At 26.4% G+C, this 23,977-nt stretch overlaps 1 protein-coding gene across 1 annotated transcript; it reads left to right on the top strand.

The window, feature by feature from the left end:
- Positions 1-14,046: 14,046 nt before the first annotated feature.
- EIN_506620 (nitrogen fixation protein nifU, putative) lies at positions 14,047-14,973 on the top strand (the record flags this gene model as incomplete). The annotated part of the gene is made up of 1 exon (XM_004259554.1): positions 14,047-14,973. The coding sequence occupies one exon, from the start codon at positions 14,047-14,049 to the stop codon at positions 14,971-14,973; it is 927 nt and encodes a 308-aa protein (XP_004259602.1).
- Positions 14,974-23,977: the final 9,004 nt, after the last annotated feature.

Consider the following 23,977-nt stretch of genomic DNA (forward strand, 5'->3'; position numbering starts at 1 on the left):
CTCTGAAAGCCGCACTCAAACAGTCTGTTTGTGCACCGTTTCACCCACTTTCCAATTCCTCAATTGGCGCGGATCCCCCCTGATCCCCCACTTGCGTGGGGGGACCACATCCGCGTCCACACAGTACGGACAAGGAAAGTGGGTGACATGGGGACGCACAAACAGTGGCTGAAAAGTGGACTCCCTTCAAAAAACACTCGCGGCAAATACTTTATTTTGGTAAAGGTGGTGGTGGTCAATGTAGGTCCCAACAAATTGTAAAAAGTAACATTAACATATCAGTGATAATTAAAAAACACATAAAAAATAATACAATAGTTTTTATTCAAAAATACAAACTTTTTATGAAACCTATTATATCAACTGTGTATTTTTAGACAGTACGTTAAAGCAAGATTTTTGACAACTTTTGTCTTCTGTTTTTTATTTCACTTTTTTAATATTCACAATAAAGCCACAAATCATTTGAAAAGTTTATGTCATAAGGAATCAAAATAAAACAACCAATCATTAAAAACAGTTTTAATGTCAAAAATGTTATTATTTTTATAACAATTTCTTTCCATTACACATAATCCACGTTTCTTTATATAAGTTGTTTGACTTCTTGTCAAATTTATAGACTGTTTAACCAATTGTTTGTTATTTACTCTTAATACTTTGATGTATATAACTACACATTTATAATAATCTATTGATAAGAATGGTTAAAATGTATAATGATAATAACTATGTTTTTGATTTTTCAAACAACAAAAATTAAACTTCTTTGTTTATCATAGCTGTTTTATTGATTTATTTGGTGTATATTTTTAATTTTTGTAGTGTTTTACATTATAAGTAATTTATCTTTTTATTGTCAATAACAAGGTATACATTGTTATTCTTATTCTTTATGTTTGGGTTGTTTAATAATCAATTGCAGAAACATCACTGTCTGTAAAAGCGATCCATAATTAATTTTTTATTGTTATGATATTTTACAACTATTTCGACTCTATCATTTTCACTATGAAATAGAAGCGTGTTATTCAGTAATAACATTATTCACAATTATCAATTTGTGTCATTCGGTGAACATAACCAATTTTGATTTTTTTCTTATTACGACTTTTTTATTAATTTGTTTTGTCAAACAAATAATGGCATTTTTTACATTAGTTATATGAGACTTATAATCATTGTCTTTAGATTTTACTAATATTTTTTCTTGGAGTTGGCAGAAAAAAACTTGTCTAGATAATATTAACTATTTTTTTCATGAACAACCATTTTTATTGTTTATTATTTCTATTTATATTATTATTTAAATTTATATAACTTACAAGCAGGACACAAATTTAATTTGGATATTAAGACACCTTTTTTGAAATTAAATACAGAAATTGTACATGTTAAAATTGTAAGTTACGACTATAATCGATAAAGGCTGATTTTACACATTGACACTTTCACATAGAGATTAATTCAATTAAAGTATGAATTGAATGTGTAACAAGATTTTTTAAACATTCGCTGCGTTTTGTGTGTTTTTTAATTTATTTAAAAGTCCAAATTTGTTGTTATAAGTTAATTATTTCAAATGCTACATTCAAGTTTTTTGTAGTTGGATTGTGTTGTATTTATTAAATAATTAATCAAATGATTAGTTTGATAATTATCAAATTTGCTTTCTTTTAAACTTACTAAATCATCATTTTCAATTACGAAAAAAATCAAGTGGTCTCAATTGACTCTTTATGGGGTAACACAACCACAACAACAAAACTGTGTTATGTATCCGAAAAGTCAATTTTATTAACGTGAATATAAAAAATCAACCATTGTTTGGTTTTACAACCATTTTTAATTATTTTTTTAGTTTTAATTAATGTTTTAGAAATAAAATAAATAGTTTTTTTATAACAACAATAAATATTATATATTAATATAATTTGCTAAAGCCGACTTTTTCCACCAACTCTTTATTAATTCGATTGTAATTTTTGTTTTTTTTGCTTTTAAGTTTTTATTTAAAAAAATAAATGCACAAAAATATTTTTTTTGGTATAAAAAATAAAAATAATTCAATTATGATAATTTTATATTATTTGTTTTTATCTATTTTTTTCGGGAAAATCACCTAATATTAATTCTGAATGATTTAAACAGTTATGGGACAAAATTTAAAAAACTGTTAAAAAAACAGAATTGGGTTGTCGGCGAGTTAAGTTAATGGTTTAAAAACTAATTATAATATGTAAACAGTAAATTAATTCTTGAACATAATTATTATAATAATATTTTTTTCACGTTTTCTGATATTTTGTCCCAAAACTTATGTATTTATTTTTGAATAATAATTACGATTTGTTTCGAAAATACTTATAAAATCATGTAATTAATACAATATCGATACAATATCTATTTTTTAATTATAATTTTCTATTAAACTTACATTTTGTAAATTGTTTTTTGAAAAAAAACAAAGAAACAAAACAAAACAAAAAATACAACAGAAAAAGTATCAAAGACAACAATAAAACAAAAAAAAACAAGAAGAAATACTAAAAAGGTTAATAAGTTAAACAAAGTTTATATGTTTGTTTGATAAATTATATAATATTAACAAAGTGATTAAAATAAAATAAAAAATAAACTTAAATGTTTTTTTAAATAATGCAAACCAATGAACAAAAATAAGTGACAACTTATTGTTGTACATACTTTTTAATGCGACACAAAATTAACTTAATTTATGTAAACGATCAAACTAACAAAAAACTGTTCTAAATGTTATTTAAATAAATAATAAAAAATAAAACAACAAAAATAAATTGTTAAAAACATCTTATTTGTTGTCACTTATATATGATAATATGTAAACTTTAGTTCAAAAGTCTGTACCTCCGTATTTATAGAACTTCCTAAAGTCTTTTTTTATTTTTAATTTTTCCTAAAAAACAAAAAACAATAAAATTGAAATACACACTTAATTTTGAAAAACAATACCAATACCATTCAATTATTTTCGTACGATATCGGGACTTTATTGAAATATTAGCCAGCCTTTTCCAAAAAAATTGATCTCGTTATTTGATTGGACAAAAATTGTAAATTTACTAGACAACATACACAGTATAGTTGTGCTAATTACACAACAACAAACATCTCAGTGAATTGAACCCGAATCATTTATGTCAAAATACTAAAAATCATTTTCGTTAAATTTTTATTTCAAACAAAAAACAAACTCGAGGTTTCTAATACAAATACAGTGACAATATTTAAGTACTTAATTTGGAATAAACCATATAAATGAGTAAATTTTGGTTTTATTTTTGGAAATAACAAAAAATTAAAAAAAACTGAAATTATGTTATAAGACAAAAACATTTTAATAATAACAAATTATTTTTTATTAAAAATAACATTTTAATAACATTTTAATAACAAAAAACAAAAAATTATTAATTAAAATATATTCCATGACATTTGCAAAACTTGGGCCAGTATCTATGTTAACTTGTTCTGGTGAAGACTTTATGATATTTTAAGTCCTTTCAAGTTTAAACACCGTTTTTTTAATGCTTTGAGTGGAAAACTTGTCGAATCCAGAATCCATTTGGTATTTGACCAAAAAGTGTACTATTTTTACATTTTTTGTGTAAAAACGACATTTTACGATTTACACAAAATGTAACTCATTTTTTGGTCCAAATGTTTTTTTAAAACAGTTTTCAACAAAAGCTCAAAACTTTGATTTAAAAATATTGACTTTGAAGTTTATAAATTAAAAAATTATAAATTCAATTTCAATCCAAAAAACTCAATTCTTCGTATTATCCCGTTTTTTATTGTTCCTTAAATGTTATTTATTTGTTTTTGTTTGAATTCTCGTTTATTTCAATTTATTCGTTTATATTTTTATTATCTTTCTATCATCTTCTTTTGAATCTTTACAACAACTGTTATGAAATATTTTTTAATGTTATTTGTTAAAAAACAATCATTGAAATAATGTGCACAAAAAGACCACAAATCCAATCCGGCTTTTATTTTCAAGCTTGTCTATTGTGCTTGTTATTGTTCTTTTTTCACTTTTTGAGCTTTTTTTGTCAAAAGAAAAAACTATTCAAAACCAATTTTGTAAAAAACAAAAGCTATATTTTAAGTTTATTTTAATTAAAATAAAAAACCATTTCAAATATTTTTTTTCCCAAGCAAAAATAACTATTTTTTTCAAAAAACAAAGAAAAGACCCAATCAAAACCTTTTTCCTATTTTTAAATGGTGGTACTTAATTTTTTTTCTATTATGGCTTAAAGTTCAACCAAAGTTTCACAAAATTTACTCACTTAAGTGGGTTTATTCCAAATTAAATGGGTTTATACCACCAGTGTTTATATATAAGTATATAACTTATATACAGTAAAAATTCTATCGGTGTGTGATTCCATCGGTGTGTGACTTTATCGGTGTGTGGTTTTGACCAATCAAAAGTGGCCTACACACCGATAGAATATAATGATTTTTCAAATTTTTAGAACTAAAACCCTCAATAAAAATGTCGATTGCAAATTTGTTTCAATTTTTAAAAGAGTAAAGACTTGGTTATAAAATTTAAAAAAAGAAAAAATGTCAAACAAAAATCATTTCAAAAAAGATAAGAAAAGAACAGCAAAAAATGCTCCTCTCAAAATATAGAACTTAACTTGAAAATGAAAATACAAAAAATAATATTTTTTATAATAAATTATGATTATTCTTAAACAAAAAAATCAATTGATAATATAAACTAATCTTGTATTTAACAAAAGTACTTTGACGAAACCAAGGCAGTAACCAAACCATACGGCCATACATTATTATCCAAAAAAGACCAACTAATCAATAAAAAAATGAGAAAATCTGGCCCCCAAATCAGAGTCTTGACCAATAAGTTTTATTCCTTTCGAATTAAGTTCTTGTTTAGTCTGGGCCAAATCTTGGAGTTGTTGCTCGAAGTCTTTTAACTGGTCAACAAGTTGTTGGATTTCGACTTGTTTTTGAGTCAAAGTTTGTGTCACGTCACCCATTCGTTCTCTTTCTATTTACAATGGTGGCACTTCTTCAAACGTTGCAATTGTTCTAACATCATAGGTTAATGGGTATTCTTCATCTTGTTGTATTTGACTTTTTTCAAACAACGTTTGAAGAAAATTTCTTGCCGTTGGATTCCTAAACAAAGCATGTGCCCAACAGTTTGTTATAGTATCTTTTGTCACGTTGTTTTCCCAACAACTCAATGCAATTTTAATTGCTTCATCAACTTGTATTTTGGGAGGTGTGTAAACATTTCCATCAGTTTTTGCCTTTTTCCAACTTTCAATACATCTCACCATCAGTTGTGTTCTGTAATGGGGTTTAAAAAAAGTTGATGATACCCGCATTGCAGGGTTGAAACTCTGATGTTGTTTTGGGAAGGAGCCATTGAACTGTAATATGGGTCAAACAAACTTTGTACACGTGCTGATTCTTTTCGTTCTTCTCGATGTATATATAGTTCGTTTCATCTTCCATTTTTTTCAGTCAAGTAAAGCAACAATTTATGTAAAGGAGCGTTGTCTACTAACAAGTAAATGAACCTGTCAAGTTCGATAAGTTCCTTGTCCCATTGGAGTTACCATTTATGAAACAGGTTTGTTGTCATCCACGCGCTTTCTGTGAAAAGTAGTAATCTTTTAGTTCTGGATTTTTTCTTATCCAATGTGGAGTCTCTGGTTTGCCAATAAAGAGAAGTTTTTTTCTCGCCTGACAAGGAACAACATACCATCATTGTCAAACGTTCTTTGTCTTCTTTGACGCCATGAGCCTTGATACTCTTTTTGCATGTGTTCTTTTTGGCATTAAACGGTAAAACAATCCTGTTTCGTCAGCATTCCATACATCTTCTGGATTGAACAACTCGATTTCATGTCTCAAAATGTCCAACTCAGCTGTATACTTGTTCATATCAACAGAGTTTGCTTCACCATGTCTTGTGGCGACATGAATTCCTCTTCTTAAACATAGTTTAGAAAGCCACCCTGCTGAACATTTGAAATCCTCTATTTCATTTTCTTTGCAGAAATCTATAGCCATTAAACGTAATAGTTGACAATTGATTGGAATGTTGTTATCTGCTAATTCATCCAAGTATTGGATTATCGCTTCTTCCAACGCCGGGTGCAAAACTCTCCTAAACACCTTTCTATCTTTTCTGTCGCCGTCTATTTCAAATTTTGAATTAAAAATTCTTTTTATTGTTTCTGTTGATACTTTCCTTTTCAATTTTGTTGAAACCACATTAACCATTTCGATTGCAGAAATATCTGGTTGTTCTTCGTGCCATTCAAAAACTTTTTTCTTCTCAAGGACAGTAAGATATACCTTTTCTTTCTTTCTTTTTTGTTCAAAAGCCATTATAATTAAAAGATGATCTGGAAAAAATACAATACAATTCAATCTAATAGCAATAACAATGACAATTTTGTTTTTAAAATGAAAACAAAGAAAACGATGTCATCTTCAGCAACAGCAAATATTGAGTTTGACCAAATATACAACGGTATTGACTACTACACATCAATCACAACTGTATATTTTAAAGAAAATAACATCGACCTCGACAAGTCGACAATACAACAAATTGAGAATGTGTTGGAAGTCTTAGATCTTTTCAATATATGCAGACAACCAGCTTAGTGTCTTTATCAAATATTTAAAGTTGAATCATCAATGACCTCACACCCCAACTTGTTTTGGAAGTTTGAGCTGGTTGTTATAACAACCGCCAGCATTCCGTGAATTCACACAAATTAAAGTCACATCTGACATTGATGCAACTGGGATTCTGAATGTCTCGACTAAAGACGAGACAACAAGAACGAAGAACAAGATCACAAATACAAACGACGAGGGAAGACTCTCAAATAAGCAAATCGACAAGATGGTTGGAGAAACAGAGAAATTCAAGGCGGAGGGACGACAAGATGAAAAAACTTTTCGAGGCTTAGAATGGACCCAAACCTTCTGCTACTGTGTATTAACACAGTGAACAAATAGTTTTCTTCAAAGTTATCAACAGAAGACAATGCAACATAGAGGCCAATGTCAAAAACGCACTTGAGTTGTAGGTTGACAAGAACCAATAAGCACTAAAAATCTATGTGTTTTTTACAGGCACAATGCGTTGTTTTAATTCAAAACAATTAGACAAATTTAAATAATTCACAATATTTTTATTTTTCTATATGTTTACACGTGTCGTGTTTTTTTTCAAAAAAATAATAAATACGTTTTGGCATTTTTCTTGATTGTGGATTGTTTTACAAATTTCATCAATTTTTTATTTTTTGCCAGAAATAAAAATAGAAAAGAAAAAAAATTACACACCTTAGAAAAACCATTTTCGTGACTCCACACACTGATAGAATTTTTACTGTATACAAACCCAGTGAATAACACTGTATCTTATTTTTGAATTATTTTAAAATAATTTGAAAATTGTTTTTTTAAATAGTATTTGATTCTACAAATTGAAAACTTCAATTATAAAACTGTTTTGTAATTTTATATAAATTTTTTTACTATTAATTATTATTATCGAAAAACCCCAAATTGTAAAACAAAAATGTTGTATAAAAATATATAATAAATTTTTTTATCAGATTCGTTTTTTAGGTTTTATTATAATTATTAAATAATAAAAATAATAGTTTGGCTATAGTTTAAGATAAAAAGAGGGTTTAGTGTTGTGTATTTAAACCAAGCGATAAATGTGATAATCAAAGCATGGTTCCACAGGGTTTTACTTGTATTAATTCTCTTCTAAGACCGTGCGACAATGTATTTGTAGATGGACCTGGCTTGTGATCTTTATTGCTTGTGGTATATTAGGGCAACTTGATGTGCTATCCATCTACAAATGTATAATTTATTAATCACTTCATAATAGACTTTTAAATACTATAAATAGTCAACTTGATAAATACTTTCCAAGCTAAAATTGTGAATTTTCGAAAATTGTAACATTATTGTTAATTGTTATTTTTTGAATAATTAACTAAAAAATAATAATAACTATTCTAGACGTATTATAATAATAATAAAAATATAATATTTTTTTTCTAAAATATTATTACTTTTAGCAGTTTTGTGAAATGTTATAATGAAAATAAATCAATTATGAACAAAAATATTAATTCAAACAAAATTCTATGATATTATCCAATCTACAGTGAAATAAGAAACGCTTCCGTCTTTTTAACCGTTTATATTTGGTTTTATAGATCTGAATTATAATAATATAATTAAACGTATGGTAGTATTTACCACATATGCTGAATATATCTGTGGAGACTTATTCTGTCAGTGGTGGTAATATGTATTATACTTTCTCTTTATCGTTATGATTTTGAAAAAATATAACAAGAGAAAGTGGTTATATAGATGGAAGTGGTTTTTTCTCACTGTACAAATGCGTACATAAAACTTAACATACCGTTTCAATTAAATTGAGTTTATTATTGTTATGAACCAAATCAAGCAATTTTTACTTCAATGAGATTATCAAAAACACTTTCCCATACCTTTTTTCTTGCTGGTTTAACAAACGTGTCATTTTTGTCATTAATTCCAGCAAACACTACTTTTGTTAACGATTCGACATCTTTAAACCCACACACATCAACAATACCATTTGTACCAAATGTCATCGTTTTTAAATTGAATTTTCCTTTCATCAAAAACAATTTACTTTTAGGAGGCGAATAAAACTTAATTTTAGCCTCTTCTATTCCCGTGTTAAATAATATAATTTGGCAGTTGTTTTCCATAAACAATTCAATGCTTTTTATCGGACACTGAATGTTCAATTTCTCAATTTTGCTCTGAGTTCGAGTGCCGATAAAATTAACAAGACTTTGGCTTTTGGAAACAACTTCAAACACGATAAGCTTTGGTAAGACAATTTCAGTGTCTGGCACTCTGATTTCCGTGGCCACACTTTTCTTCAAAAGAATTCTCAAAACCTTTAAATTGTCGAAATTAGAAAAATCAAGAACTTCCAAAGTGTTATTATCAATAGTTATTTCGACATTAAATAAATTGTTTGAAGCGTCTGTTGTAATAATTTTGTTTCTTTTTAAACTTTTTATATCCAAAGTACTTTTGTTGCAATTTTTGATCACAGACAAAGGCGGGGTGAACAGGGGAGTGTTTTCTGCAAAATAAGCGTTAATTTTACTTTTGAGTTCCAACTCGACATCGTAATCTAATGTATTTTCTTGATAACTATCTTCGTCACTCCACGCGTCACTATTTTCAAACTCTCCATCACATTCTTCTAAATAATGCACCTCACTAAATCTATTGTTTTTGTGAATGTTATCTATCTTTATATCACGACAATAGACATTAGAAAATCCAATAAAAGTGTCGGGGTTGGTGTTTGAAAACTCCAAGGCGAAAACTTCTTGTTCATATTTTCCCCTCTTCTTTAATATTAATTTTTTTAACACAGAAAATTTGAGAGAGGGTATTGTGTATGTGTTTGATATATACAAGACAATCTTCCGGACTTTAGGACAATGACTGTGGACATATTCAAAATTTACTGTATCAACCTTTATTGTTATGATTTTATCCAAATAAATTTGGTCGAACAAAGTTGGGTCGGTCAACATGTTTGACGTGTCAAACCACGAAATTTGGTTGAGTTGTTTTAATGTCAATGAATTGCAAATTAAGTTCAAATTTCCAGTTAAAGTGTTCAATCGTGGGAAAAATACAAAAAGAAAATTTATGTTGAGGTTTGTTGTGCGTGGGTTCACTTTAAGACAGAAAATAGAGTCTTGACATTTTTTGTTGATTAAACGAAAAGTGATTAATGTTGTTTCATCAACAATGTAGAACAATATATTCATTAGATAAATCATTTCCAAACGTGTTCTACCCATTGAATATTGAGTAAAATTAGATTATTAAATATTTGGTGAATAATCAAAATTGATTTATTCAAAATACAATTATAATATAGAAATGAACATCTTTCATTTTTTTTCGTCATTTTAACTAAATAATTTTAAAAATAATATAAAATAATATATTTTTAATAATCTTAACCGTTTTGTTTTCGTTACAAATACCCGAAAATAATCCAGAAAAGAAAAAAAACAGGCAAACCATTTATTTATAGTATATTATAATTTTTTGTTTTTTGTCTTTTTTATATTTGCATTAAAAAAAAAGTTATGGTAACTTGGCAAGTCGGTTAAACTATCATGTAATTAAAAAAACTTATAAAACATTTAAGTGGTAAATAACATTAATATTTTTTAAAAACAAAGATAAAAAGACAAAACATAATTATTTATATTATATGATAAAATAAAGAAAAATAAAAAGATAAATTATTTTAAACACAATTGTTCTTAATTTTACTTTAAATTCCAACAATATACATATATCTTCATGTTAACATTATTATACTTTAAATCCTTACAATTATAATTTTTAAAATTCAAGAAAATTTGTCTAAAGTTGTTGCGATATTTGTTTGTTTTCAATTGATTTGTTATTATAAACTAGATTTCAAAAGTCAATAGTATCCGATTTTTATTGGTTTATTTTTAATGCAAAACATTGGAAAAACATCGGAATCTATTTATATTTCGATATCGACTTTTTTAAAAAACTAAGACCAACAAAAACAGAATATCTTAAACAAAAAGCAGTATAAATAAATATCAATTCAATTAAAAATTTGTTCATTTTTAATGCATTTTTTTGAATGCAAAGGCATTATAGTAGATGTCCAATTGAATAGCCTTTTTCTTGAAGACACAATTCAACCCTTCTTGGCATAGAACTCATCAAGTTGTTGATTGTATTCATTGGAATATCATTCCACTCATTTTTGAGAGCCTTAAATAATCTTCTTTTGTTTTGGAATACACTTTTCTTCTTTCTGATGCGTTTTTCCAAAATTGACCACAAATTTTCGATTGGAGATAAATCGGGACTCGAAGCTGGCCAATCCATTGTTCTCACACCTTCTTCAAACAAGAATTGTTTTGTTGTTTTTGCGTATGGGGGTTTGTTCCATCCTGTTGGAAATACACAATATTTTGTCCCCTGCATTTTCTTATGTCGTTAAATATCCTGTTCTCTCTTAACATTTTTTGATACCCAAGTGCATTCAGCCTATTATCACAAAGCAACAACGGAGATTTGTAATCTCTACCTATCGCACCCCACACCATCAAAGAGTCGTTATGTTTGGGTAAAGTCAAAAAGATTTTTTTATTTCCATGAGTATTGCGTGTTATTCGTTTCCTGACACCATTAATGAACACCAAATTTGTCTTTCCATATCTAACAGCCCTCTTTTTGTGAATCCAACAACTGCCATTGTCGTTAAACAGACCATATCTTGACTCATCACTGATTATAACTTTCCACCATTTTTTTTCATTCCTATGTTGAAAAGCAGTTTTACAAAAAACTTCCTAAAACTGACCTGTTTTAAAGTCAGAAACTGGCTATTTCTTAGAGTTGAATATAAAATCCCAGCTTTTTACGTAAGCTTTGCACAGATGTTGTTGATGAATGAATCTCGGTTGCCAGACAAGCGCATGACAGTGATGGATTATTGATAGTTTTGTTGAATACTTCGACTTGTTTATTTATATTAACAGAAATTGGTCTGCCAATTTTTTTAGAAACCACTTTTTCTTTGGAATCAAGCATTTTTTTAATACGTGATACTCTATTGGGAGATACATGGAGTTGGTTTTCTATTGACTTGTAAGACTTGCCATCTTTTAGCCATTCAGTTATTAAGGAGTCAACCTTGTTGATGACTTGCATATGGTTAAAGAGATCTCAAACTAAAATTGAATTAATAAAACTTATAAAAATCGTATAAATTTATCATTTGAAATGCTTTGTTTACATAGTCATGTTATTTTTGATGTTAAAATAATAAACACATTTACCTTTAATTAACGGGTAATCTGATTATTTTTACATTTCGATCAACAAAATAGTTAGAGTTATCTTCCAGTTATGATCTGAATGTTTGGTCTATTTTTAAATGTGGTTTTTAAGTATCAAAAATTACTCCTAATTTCCCACGATATGTCATTTTTTGTTTCCCATAACATCAATAAAATTAACTCGTTTTTTAAATGCACTTTTGATTTTTGTTTAACTTGAAAAAACCTGGATTTTTTTACTTTGTTTTTTTGTGCAACTTTAATTCGAAAATATATATTTTTTAATAACCTCGAATACTTCTTTGCAAATTTTTACTTGAAAACCAGAAAACGCCAAAAACGGGTGTTTTTTAGCATACTAAATCCTGATTCAATACACAATAATGAAAAATGCCCACTATCGACTTTTAAAAATTAGTTTATATAACTTATTATTATCTTATTATGAATTATCGTTTTTATCAAGAAAATTAACTAAAGATTAGTTTTACTCTATTTGAAAGAAATATTGTTTTACATTCTAAAAAACACACTGTTTGTTTTGTATTGTTGCATAAGAAAATAAAAATACTTTTATTTGGTTGTTTAATTAACACTTTAATTTAAAATCGACACAAATGATCAATTCAAAACCTTTGTTAAACTAACAATTAAACATATGTATGTATATCCCAACATAAACATTAACAAATAATATTAATGTAAATAAAGAAAAAGTATATTAATTGTTTAAATAAAAATATTACGTTGAAATCACAAAAATCATTTCTAATAATTTTTATCAGTTGTAAGTATCTTTAATATTTACTTCAATTATGATGAGTGAATATTGTTATTTATTTTAAAATTTTTGCATTTTATCATTTCACATGCTATTTAATGTTCAATTGTTGTTCTCTAAACTGGATTGTTACACATTGTAATGATTTAAATTATACAAAATTTTGTTTAAATCGTTAACTTTAGTTTTACCAATTTTTAAAAACATTTCAACTTTAAAAAAACTTTTTAAGTTTTTTGTTAGCAATACGCTAAAACTAAAATATATATTGACACGTATTAAAAATTGTCAAGAAGTTGTTTAAAACTGGACCCTGCTGACCCTGTTATAATTATAAATTTAAATGTTTTTTAGTTGGCAATTATTTAATTATATGAAGGTTAAATTTAATGAAATATACAATTTTTAAAATCTTGCATAAGAAAAAGGTTTATATATAGCATCATAGATTTTAACAATTATAATATAAATCAATTACATTAAAATTATACAAACACAAAACTTAATTAAATTGTATACAATTTTAAATATTAAAAATATACTTGACTTTATTTTAAACATAACTGTAGTATGAAACAATTGAATAAGATATGTAATATAATATTATATTATTTTACAACCAAATATTACGAGGTTTTTATTTCAAGTTTGTTACAGTTTCTAAAACTTCCCGATGCATTGCTTGTATTGATTACAAATTTATTTTTATTGTCAAATGTTTTGTTATAATTTTCTGGACAACACAAGATGATATATTTAGTTATTTATTATTATTTATTATTAAATAATAATATTAAAATTAATGACATCTACAAATATTTCGAACTTACAACGTCCAAATTATTCATCATGTTTAGAGAACATTAATATAAGAATTTTTTTATATAAAAACATTTACTATTTCGTTTTTATTGTTCTAAACCACTGTTTTCTGAATCAATTTATCAAAATAAATAGTTCAATAAAATAGTGACATTATTCCATTTAATAATTAAAAACTGCCTTCCAAAATCTTCTTCATATCTAGAGAACGATGTAACAAACAAATTTAGTCATTTTAATTCAATCAAACAAATAACCATTATTAATAAATGTACTTTATCGATATAATTTGTGATTGTTTTGCAATAAACCAATAATGATACACTCAATTTATGATACTTCTATTTTTCTTGGTTTGAACTGTACTTTTTAGTTTAAAAATATAACAATAATACGTGTCATAGAGAATATAATCGTTTATAGAACCACTTAATCCATCAAACAATGTCAAAGCCAACATGTGAATGCTGTTGCAAATACGCCCAACATATGGAACACCCTGAACACGAAGGTGTTCTTTGTCCAGATTGCATCAAGACTGGAAAAGTGATCGCCGCAGACTATTATTGCAAATGTTACAACAATGCAATGAGATTCTATCTCCACGTTGATACAGATGGAAAAGTACTTGATGCAAAGTATCAATTCTTTGGATGCAAGAAGTTTGCTGTTTTGGCCGATGTTTTGTGTGGACTTTGCATTGGTAAGACTGTCGAACAGTTGCTCACAATCACCAATTTGGACATCGAAAAGGAACTTCAAGAACCCAAGCTTCCAAAGGACAAGCTCTTTTCAACTTCATTCTTCTACACCATCATCAAGCGTGCTGTTTCACAGTACACCACAAAGAAGATCACTGACATTGAAAGTGAAGAGATTGTCTGTGGGTGTGGCAATATATCATTGTCTACCATCAAGAATGCTATCAAAGAAAAGGACTTGAAGACAGTCGAAGAGATCACAAAGGAGACAAAGGCTGGCTCCTTCTGTGGATCTTGCCCAAAAGCTGGTGGAAAGTACTGCAAGAAGTATTACTTGGAAGACATCTTAAGAGAAACACGAGCTCAGATGGAGTGTCAGAAATGCTGCGAAAAGAGTTGTGAAAAGACCTGCGATCATATGACTTTCTTCCAGAAAATAATGAAAATCAATGAAGTTTTCAATGAAAAGATCGGTAAAGAAGAGAAAGCTCATATTTGCGATATCAAAGAGAATAGTGAGGCAGTTGCTGTGTTGATTCAAATTGAAGGCAAGTGTTGTGGATGCTGTGAGGAGAGTTTGAAGAAGAGAGACGAAATCCAAAAGGTACTCAGAGAAACTCTTTGCAAGCACATTGATGTCATGGTGGTTCCATGTTGCTGCCAAAAGTGAGTAACTTTGACTTCTTCATATTGTGTTGTGTTATAATAAATAACTATAAAAAATTTAATACGATTATATATAATATCAAATGTGTAACTTTTAAATAAAACAAAAATCAAATTAAAATATTATAAATATGGCATATATCACTTGATGAAATGTGATAAATGTTATTATTTTATTTAACAAAAAATATAAATTGTTTTTTAAATAATAAATAAATCAGTTACATTTGTTATTGTTTTAATATTTTTAATTCGATTATGAAAACCTATAAAGTTTTACTCAACCAATAAGGTATATCTTTTTAAAATGCATGTATTTTACAACAAATATCGCAATTAATATAAAAACATAACAATAAAACATGTGAAAATTTCAATTTTTTCATCTATTTTTTAAAATGTTATATTGTATAAATACCTCTTTAATAATATAACAACAATAGATACTTAAGTAAATTCTTAACAAATACAATCAACTCAACTTTAAATTAAAACTGGAGTATCATGTCATACCAAACAACATTACCATGTGTTGACTTTAAAACGCCAGTTAACTTATACCCGAACTGTTCATAAAATCCTATAAGTTGTCTTTGCACGTTAAAATGAGACCGAGTCTCCCATTTTCTTTGGCGTTCTTAATGAAGTGTTTCATCAGCTGCTATGCCAACCCTCTGTGCTGGAATTCAAGTAAAACGTCGAGACCGAATATTGATTGATATTTCCCATCTTTTATGTGCATTGTTGTGTCGTCAAACATTTCGTCGCAAATTGTTGTTCGGTCAGTCACTGCGCCATTTATAAACCCAATTATTTTACCATTAATTTTTCCAACATAAAAAGAGTTTTTAAAAGTGTTTATTCTCGAGTTAAGACTCTCACGCGTTGCGGCTTCAAGAGGTGGAAAACACGTTTTTTCGATAGAGTAAATTTCATCCAAATCAGTTGGAAGAGCTTCACAAATTTCCATTTGATTTTTTTAATATTTTTAGATTAAAGTTTTTAGGTTATTTTATTGAATATTAAAAATAAATATTAAAAGAGATATTATTAAATGTGATAAACAGTTGATTATATTTTAAGAACATATTTATTAATCAATGTTGGTTTAAATATAACAACATGGAGATGTCTACATAATCACTTATATTGATGATAAACAAATTGAAGTCAATAATTGTAACACATATCTAAATACTTTGTGATAATTTGTATACATACAAATTTGTCAAGAGCAGGAATGTATTGTAATTTTTGTATTAAAAATTGGAATTTACAACAAAAAACCTTTGAAACCACTGTTCATAGGCATTACTTTTAGCAGGTTTTACTGTTTTTTAATTGTGTTAATTTAACAATTTAATTAAAAATATCATTAATTCAAAAAAATATTTTTTTAATTCAAATAAACAATAAAATAAGTTTATTGTTGTTTATTTAAATATGATTATCTATCACAACACAAATTACTATTATGATGTTTTATTATCATGTTATATTGATTAAATAGTTGAGTTAAAGTACAAATAAATGATCATAACAATAAAAATCATTGTTTTAATATCAAAATAAAATCAAGAATATATTTACACTTTTTAATATTTTCAATATCTTAACACTTTTTATGTTTTTTAAATGTACAATTTTATATAATCCTAGAGTACAATGACAATATATAACTTTCAATTAACTACATTTATTAAAATTATTTTTGTTTTATTATATAAAAAAGAAATATAGTTCAATAATTCACAATCAATTGTGTTCATTAATGTTTAATTTTTTAAAAATAATTTTTATTTTATTTTTAATTTGATGTTCAATATTTTTTTATTGTAATCATTTGACTAATTATTATTAAAAAGCAGTCCCTTGATTGTTTCATATTTGTAGCGAATATCTTAGTTCAATTATTTTTTAAAAAATTTAATAACTTATTAAAGAAAACTTGATGATTATAATTGGGTTATATCTAAGAAAAAAACACAATCAAAGTAACATATTTTAAATTGTTACTTGGAATAAGTTAGGTCAAACAATCATCTTATAAACAATTACTTTTATTGTACCAATTAAAATGTGTGTTGATTCTCATTAAAACTGCACATCAATAATTTAGTAAAAATTCACTAACTTACTATCTTACCGAAATCAAAATTAAAACATTTACGCAATATGTTTTTCAATTGAACGTGATACTCTATTTGTTATTAAAGTTATTATGACTTAGAGTACAAACCTGTATTTTTACAATGTGTAACTGTTGGCCTCTCATTTTTTATAAAAAATTTCGGAGATTGTATCAAATTTTTGGAATGAACTTTAACAAAGTGATTGAAATATAATTTATGTTAATAATTGTGATGTACATAAAAACTTTTTTTAAATAAGAACAAACAAAAAATAAAAGTGGAAACTTTGAATATAACAATACAAAAAACTTTATTATTATTGTTTTTGTTACTATTATTTTTTATTAAAAAACAATAAGAAATAAACAATGTAACCAATCAATAATATCCAAGCGACTTTTTTCTTCATATCTCATATCTCTCCCTTTTCTTTCTGTAATACTCCGTATCATAATTATAATAATATATTATTATAAATAGAAGCGCTCATACCTCTATATTTTGTTGCTAGACTGTTATCCATGTTGCCGTATAAGCGCTATCAACTTATTTATTTAATCACTCACTTTTTTCGGCAGTCTAATTTAATTTGTACAACAAAGGGGGACTCTTTTATATCAATAAAAGAGTCACAATGGCAATACACATTTCAAGAGGATATATTTTCGATTACATTGTTTGCCGACCCATTGAAAAAAAATTACATTTTCGAGCCGGCGTTACGTTTGTTTACATGCTATTTGGTTAAGATGATCGATGTTTAAAAAAGAAGAAACAACCTTTATATTGATAATGGAAATAATATTTTGACCAAATGGGGATAGGCGTTTAGTTTGCTTTTGGTAAGGATAAAGACAAGAGAGAGTTCGATGTTGGTGCTGTTTCTCATTTTTTGACGCCTTTGATAATGTGGATTTGTTATTGAATTTAATTTTTCAGATGTTGTAATGAAATCGAGTAACAATTCATTGAATGTATTAATATTACCACATGGAAAAGAGTATTTAAGTAAATTCTATTGTTATTTTAATAGAGACACTACATATGTTGTAAATTTAAATGTGTTTAGTTTCAATCATCAGTATCATCTGTAAGAGTTTGTGAAATATATTTACAAGCTTTGTGGTATTTTTTAGCTTGGATGATAATAAATGACCTCCATTTGGTCTAACACATATATTGTCCGAGATAATTACAATGTAATTTTGATTTAGTGTCGCCATACTTTAATTGATGTGTTTGATATTCAAATTCTTGCTTTATATATTGTTTATTCCGTCTATTTTTAATTTTCATGTTTATTAAACAATCAAAAATACAATAAATTATTAATATTCTGTTGGTATACAAGCAAAATGGATCTTTATATGTCATTTTTATGTTATTTTAAGGTTTTTGATGATTCCAATGCTCATTAATTGTTCGATTTGTCTTTAAAAAAAAGAAAAACCAAACAACTCTTTTCGTATTTGTGTCGACTATGTTAAATTTTAAAAGCAAAACAACGCCATAGTGTCTCTCTTAAGTCATATATATTGTATTTTTAATCGAATAAGAATGTTAATGCACTTAAAATATAAAATAAAAGTGTTTTAAATATAAAACACTTTTCTTGTATTAAAAAGTTATTATAATGTTGGTATTGTTATAGCAATTGGATTGTTTTATTGGTTGTTCACAACCAAATTATTTAAACTTTTTATAGTTATCAGTTGTTTTTTTATTTTCAATTTAATAATCACCTGTTTTATTTGTTTTCAACTTATAAAAGAAACTGTTATTTGAAAAATCAGGAAATAAAAATAAAAAAATGTCTATCAAAATACAAATCAAAATAAAAGTTTCAAATTTATTTTTATATTTTCTAGCAAAAAAACTATTAATTTTAATAATCAACCCTATCTTTACAATTATTATAAGAAAAATACTTTGTTGTAAAAAATATATATATCAAACAAATAACAAATTTTTTATATTTAAAAATATATTTTTATTATTAAAAACAATAAAGATTTAAAATCATAATAATATATTTAGATTCAACATTCCAATTTATTAATACGCCCAATTTGTGATGTTGATTAAGAAGTAACATGACAAACAAAAAAATATTTTGATGGTTTATATTTATTTTTAAATAAATTGGTTGTTATTCCTTTGTTGTTTGATTTTTAATAATATATATTTTTAATTTATTTTAATTCCATTTAACCATTGAAATTTATTTAATTTGTCTGTTCTTGAGAGAACACATTTTTTAAATATACATTTTTTGAAAGGTTTCACTGTAACTGACAGACTAGTTTCAATAACTTTTTGAAAAAAGCAATAATAAATAAAACATATGAATGTTAATTACTTAAAGTGCTCAACAACACTGAATACAAAAGTTTAAATAACTTACAAATAATAATTATTTTATTGTCAATTTATTATAAATATAGAATAAATTATTCAACCTTTACTGAAGATGTTATAATTTAAAAAATTTTTTTAATTTATAACATCTTTGATCCCAATCATTTAATCTCATTTTGTCCACGTTTTTTTTATGAATAGGAATTGCCACGTAATTTGGTCCAAGTATGCCACTTATCTTTAATTAAAAATGGTATAAACAACAGTTTGTTTGTATTGGAATAACAAATTATATATTTATTTGTATTTGATTATATGGATACAACATAAAACAATTGCATCACAAGTTATCTAGCTGTTTTATAACATCTTTGATATCAAGTCTCTTAATCGGATCGTGAACCCAGCATTTATCCACAATTGAAAATATGTTATCATCCATGTCATCTTTCTTTTCCGGTCGTTTGCCATTTTATATTTCAAATCAAGCAATTATTGAAATAAATTTGAAATAGCACACACAGAAACATTATTTTAATTGTTATTTAATAATAATTATTAACTATATAATAGAATTTGTAATAAAAAATATAAAGAATTTGGTTTTTAAAATGGTTAATCTTTCAGGCACATAAAATGATAACACGAAAGCACTTAACAACTAAAAGAAAGCGATCAAATTGAGGTTTTATCTTTATGGTTGAAACATGTACTAAATTTTCTGGTTATTGAAAATAACCATAACTAAAGCACTTTTTAAACTATTTTAACATAAAAACTATAAAATATTGAAAAACGCTTTTTATAACAGTGAACTATTATACATTGATACATTTTAATCACAAAGACACAACTCCAATTAACTTCTTTATCAATTGTTATGGACAATATCAATGGATTTTTATGACAAATCGACAACATTAATATAATGATTTTGACTAAAGTAATGTCGATCAATGCGCTGAAATAATGTTTTTTTGGTTTTATTGGTATAAAATGTGTATAAACACTATAAAAATAATCAGAATAAGAGATGGAATCATTTTAACAAATTATTTAAATTTACATGTAAAATAAAGTTACCAATAACTTTAAATACTCAAGTATATACTTTATATTTTTGTATATTATATTTTATTATGGTATATTTATTATTTATTATTTATAACGGTTATATATTTTAAAAGCATGAATCTTTTTCTTTTTACAAAAATAACACAAAAATATATTAAAATGGAAATTATCACAAAAAACTTTTAAACAATTACATCTCAATTTTTTATTGTTTTCACATTTTACCAATTTTAGCTTTTATCGTTAGTCGAATCAATAAGCTTTTTCTTGTTATAAAACATAAATGAAACTTCAAACCAAAATAATGTGATTTTTCAATTCAAAAAAGCTTTCATCTAATAAATTAAAAAATGTCTTATAATATTAACTCTACACTTTTTTACTTGACATTTACTCTTCTATTCGGTATTGTTATGGGTCAGACATATTGTTTAATACAAAACAAACTTACAAAATCAACAACTATTACTAATTCTTGCTATTATGTCTCTAATATGACCATAGGTGATACAACAACAAATGGCTCTATTGTGTTAACAGTCACTAATGGTGCGCAATTAAAATGTAATCTATATCTTGACATCATTGGAAATGGAAGTGTCAAAATGTCTCTACAAAGTTCAATTATTGCAATAAAAGATGTTTCCATGTATGATACATCTTCTTTTTATATTAAAGACTCCACTTCTTTATCTTTGACAAGTAATTACCGTGGATATAACAATTCTTTAATGTCATTAGAAGGAAATGGAATAATGACTGCCAATACGAAAATTGATATTTATAACAACTCAATGTTGTCTCTGAGTAATTCTTCATTTTTAAATGCGACAACTTATTTAACAATGAATCACAACTTTAATTGTTCTTTAATTGGAAATTCTCATATTTCAGTTGGAGTTAATGTTATATTTGGCAGTGAAGGGATAGTTAATATCAACGAGAATGCATCATTGACATCAAGAGGAATATATGTTAATAATAAAGTCAATTACTATATCAGAGAAAATGGTTCTATTGCTTCCACTCTTCTCATTAATTTTAACGATAACACAAGAATTTTTGCAAGTGAAAAAAACAGCAATAAAATAACAAACAATTAATTTATATACAAATGCAATTTTATTATTGTCTGATTCTTCCACTTTGAGTACACTTAAATTGTTAAATATCAGTGACAGCTCTTTAATTGTCATGATAAATAACTCCAAAATAATTAATGACCAGAAAATGTCATTATTTGGCAATACAAACAACATATTACTTGACATGTACAACACTTCACAAATAACAACAGTAATTGCTGTGACCATTGACAATGCAGTTCTTTCAATGAACGATAAATCTTCTTTAAAAACACAGAACATCACAATTTCATCAACAGGAGGTATTTTTATAAAAGGCTCAAATACTATATATCCAACTATTGAAAGTACTAACTTTAATTGTTCAAATGGAATTATCTTATTTTCAGGAGTTTCAAATATCACTTTGAGTGGTAGTTTAGTTGCTGATAAATGTAATTTATATTTAAATAAGAGAACAATACTTGACGCCCCACTTTTTGTGACTAACACTATTGGAAATATTAATGATTTAACTATTAATATATCAAACATTAATTTGGCCTATTTAAAAACTTCTTTTATTGGTATAATACCACAAAATGCTCAATTATTAGCTAATGGAAAATTATTGAGAATTGGACCATCCACAAAGGTCTTTTGTCATTTAAATAACTTCGAACCAATAAGTGAAAAAAGCAGTTATGTAGAAATGTACTGCCCCGTGGATATTCAGAAAATTGGTACATTACACCAATTGGTAATTTAAAGTTTTTAAAAGTAACAGCCAATTCGGTGAATTCAAAGACAACAATTTTGAAAGAAGATATTGATGAATTTTCAAGTGAAAGTATTAGTGTTGGAAATACACAAATTTCATTTTTTGAAACAGACAATTTTGTACTTGAAATAGTTAGTAGCGAGTTACTCGAAATTAACACTTTTTCATTGACAAAAACGGTTCTTTTTATTTCACAAACGGGGCTTTCTTATAATAATATGAAATACACAACTGCAATTAATACAAAAACTGGATTTAAATTGGTTGCTGGAATTACATGTAACGAGGCTATTTATAACTCTACAAATCAAACGTGTCAAACTTATTCGAATTGTGTGTCTCAGTATTGTTACCGATGTCTTTACGCCTCGAACGATTGTCTTATGTGTATCAATGGATATGTATTTTTAAATGGGAGATGCGTGAAAAAAGCAAATTGTGTATTTACAAAGAACAACAAATGTTTTAAATGTGAAAATGGGTATTATTTAAACAATGGAAATTGTGAAATACCAAAAGAGTGTTTATTAAACGATAATTTTAATAAATGTCTTATTTGTAATACTAAAAGTGGATATATACTTAAGAGTGGAGTTTGTGTAACTAAAGGAATCAATGTTGCTATAACAAGTAACAACAATATCATATCCTGTGTACAAGGATTCAAAATTAATTCAGTCTCTTTAACATGTGATTCTTGTGATTTATTAAATAACAAAGTTGAACGTTGTGAACAAGAAAAAGAAGTCAAATGTGGTCCAACAAGTCAAATGAATATGAATGGAAAGTGTGAGATAAACATGTGTCTCAATCCAAATGATGAAAATGGGAAATATTCAATGCAAATATCAAATTGTTTATTTATCACAAACACAAAGTGTGATGAATGTCAAAGTGGATACCTTCTTACAAATAATAGTTGTGTAAAAAGTGAAGAAGAACATTGTGAACAACAAAATGCATTTGGATGTACAAGATGTGAAGATTCATATTATTTTAATATGGCAACAAAAAGATGTGAAAAGAGTGATGAAAATTGTATGACTTGTTATGAGACATCAACTCAATGTCTTAGTTGTTATTATAGTTCTTATTTAACTAATTATAAATGTATTTCAAATGACAATTTAAAAGAGAAGTGCTCACAATTTGCAAGTAAGTCAAGTGGGTGTGTAGTATGGAAAAATAGTTATTATCGAGTTGGGTTGGATTGTCTTAAATGTAATGAAAAGTGTTTAACATGTAACAACAATGAACAGTGTCTTACTTGTAATTCAACAAATTTTAAGACGATAAACAATGATTGTCTCCCTCAAAGTGGTATTAATGGTTGTAAAGATAAAGTGACTCAAATTGGATGTTTAAATTGCCAAGATGGGTATTTTACGGTGAATTCCGATGCATGTGAAAAATGTGGTACGGCATATCATCTACAACATCAAGTGTAGTCGTTTAAATTTAGCAACCTTTTTAGTTTCAAAAAAATGTTGACAATATTCATCCAAACATAAACTGTTCCTTTGGAATGGGTTATTCCACGTTACACATTCTAATAACGTCATTCCAAAAAAATATCAGCATTTTTTGTTCATCTGCACG

This window comes from Entamoeba invadens (genome assembly GCF_000330505.1).
Source record: "Entamoeba invadens IP1 unplaced genomic scaffold scaff_1105074724819, whole genome shotgun sequence".
Lineage (NCBI taxonomy): Eukaryota > Evosea > Mastigamoebida > Endamoebidae > Entamoeba > Entamoeba invadens.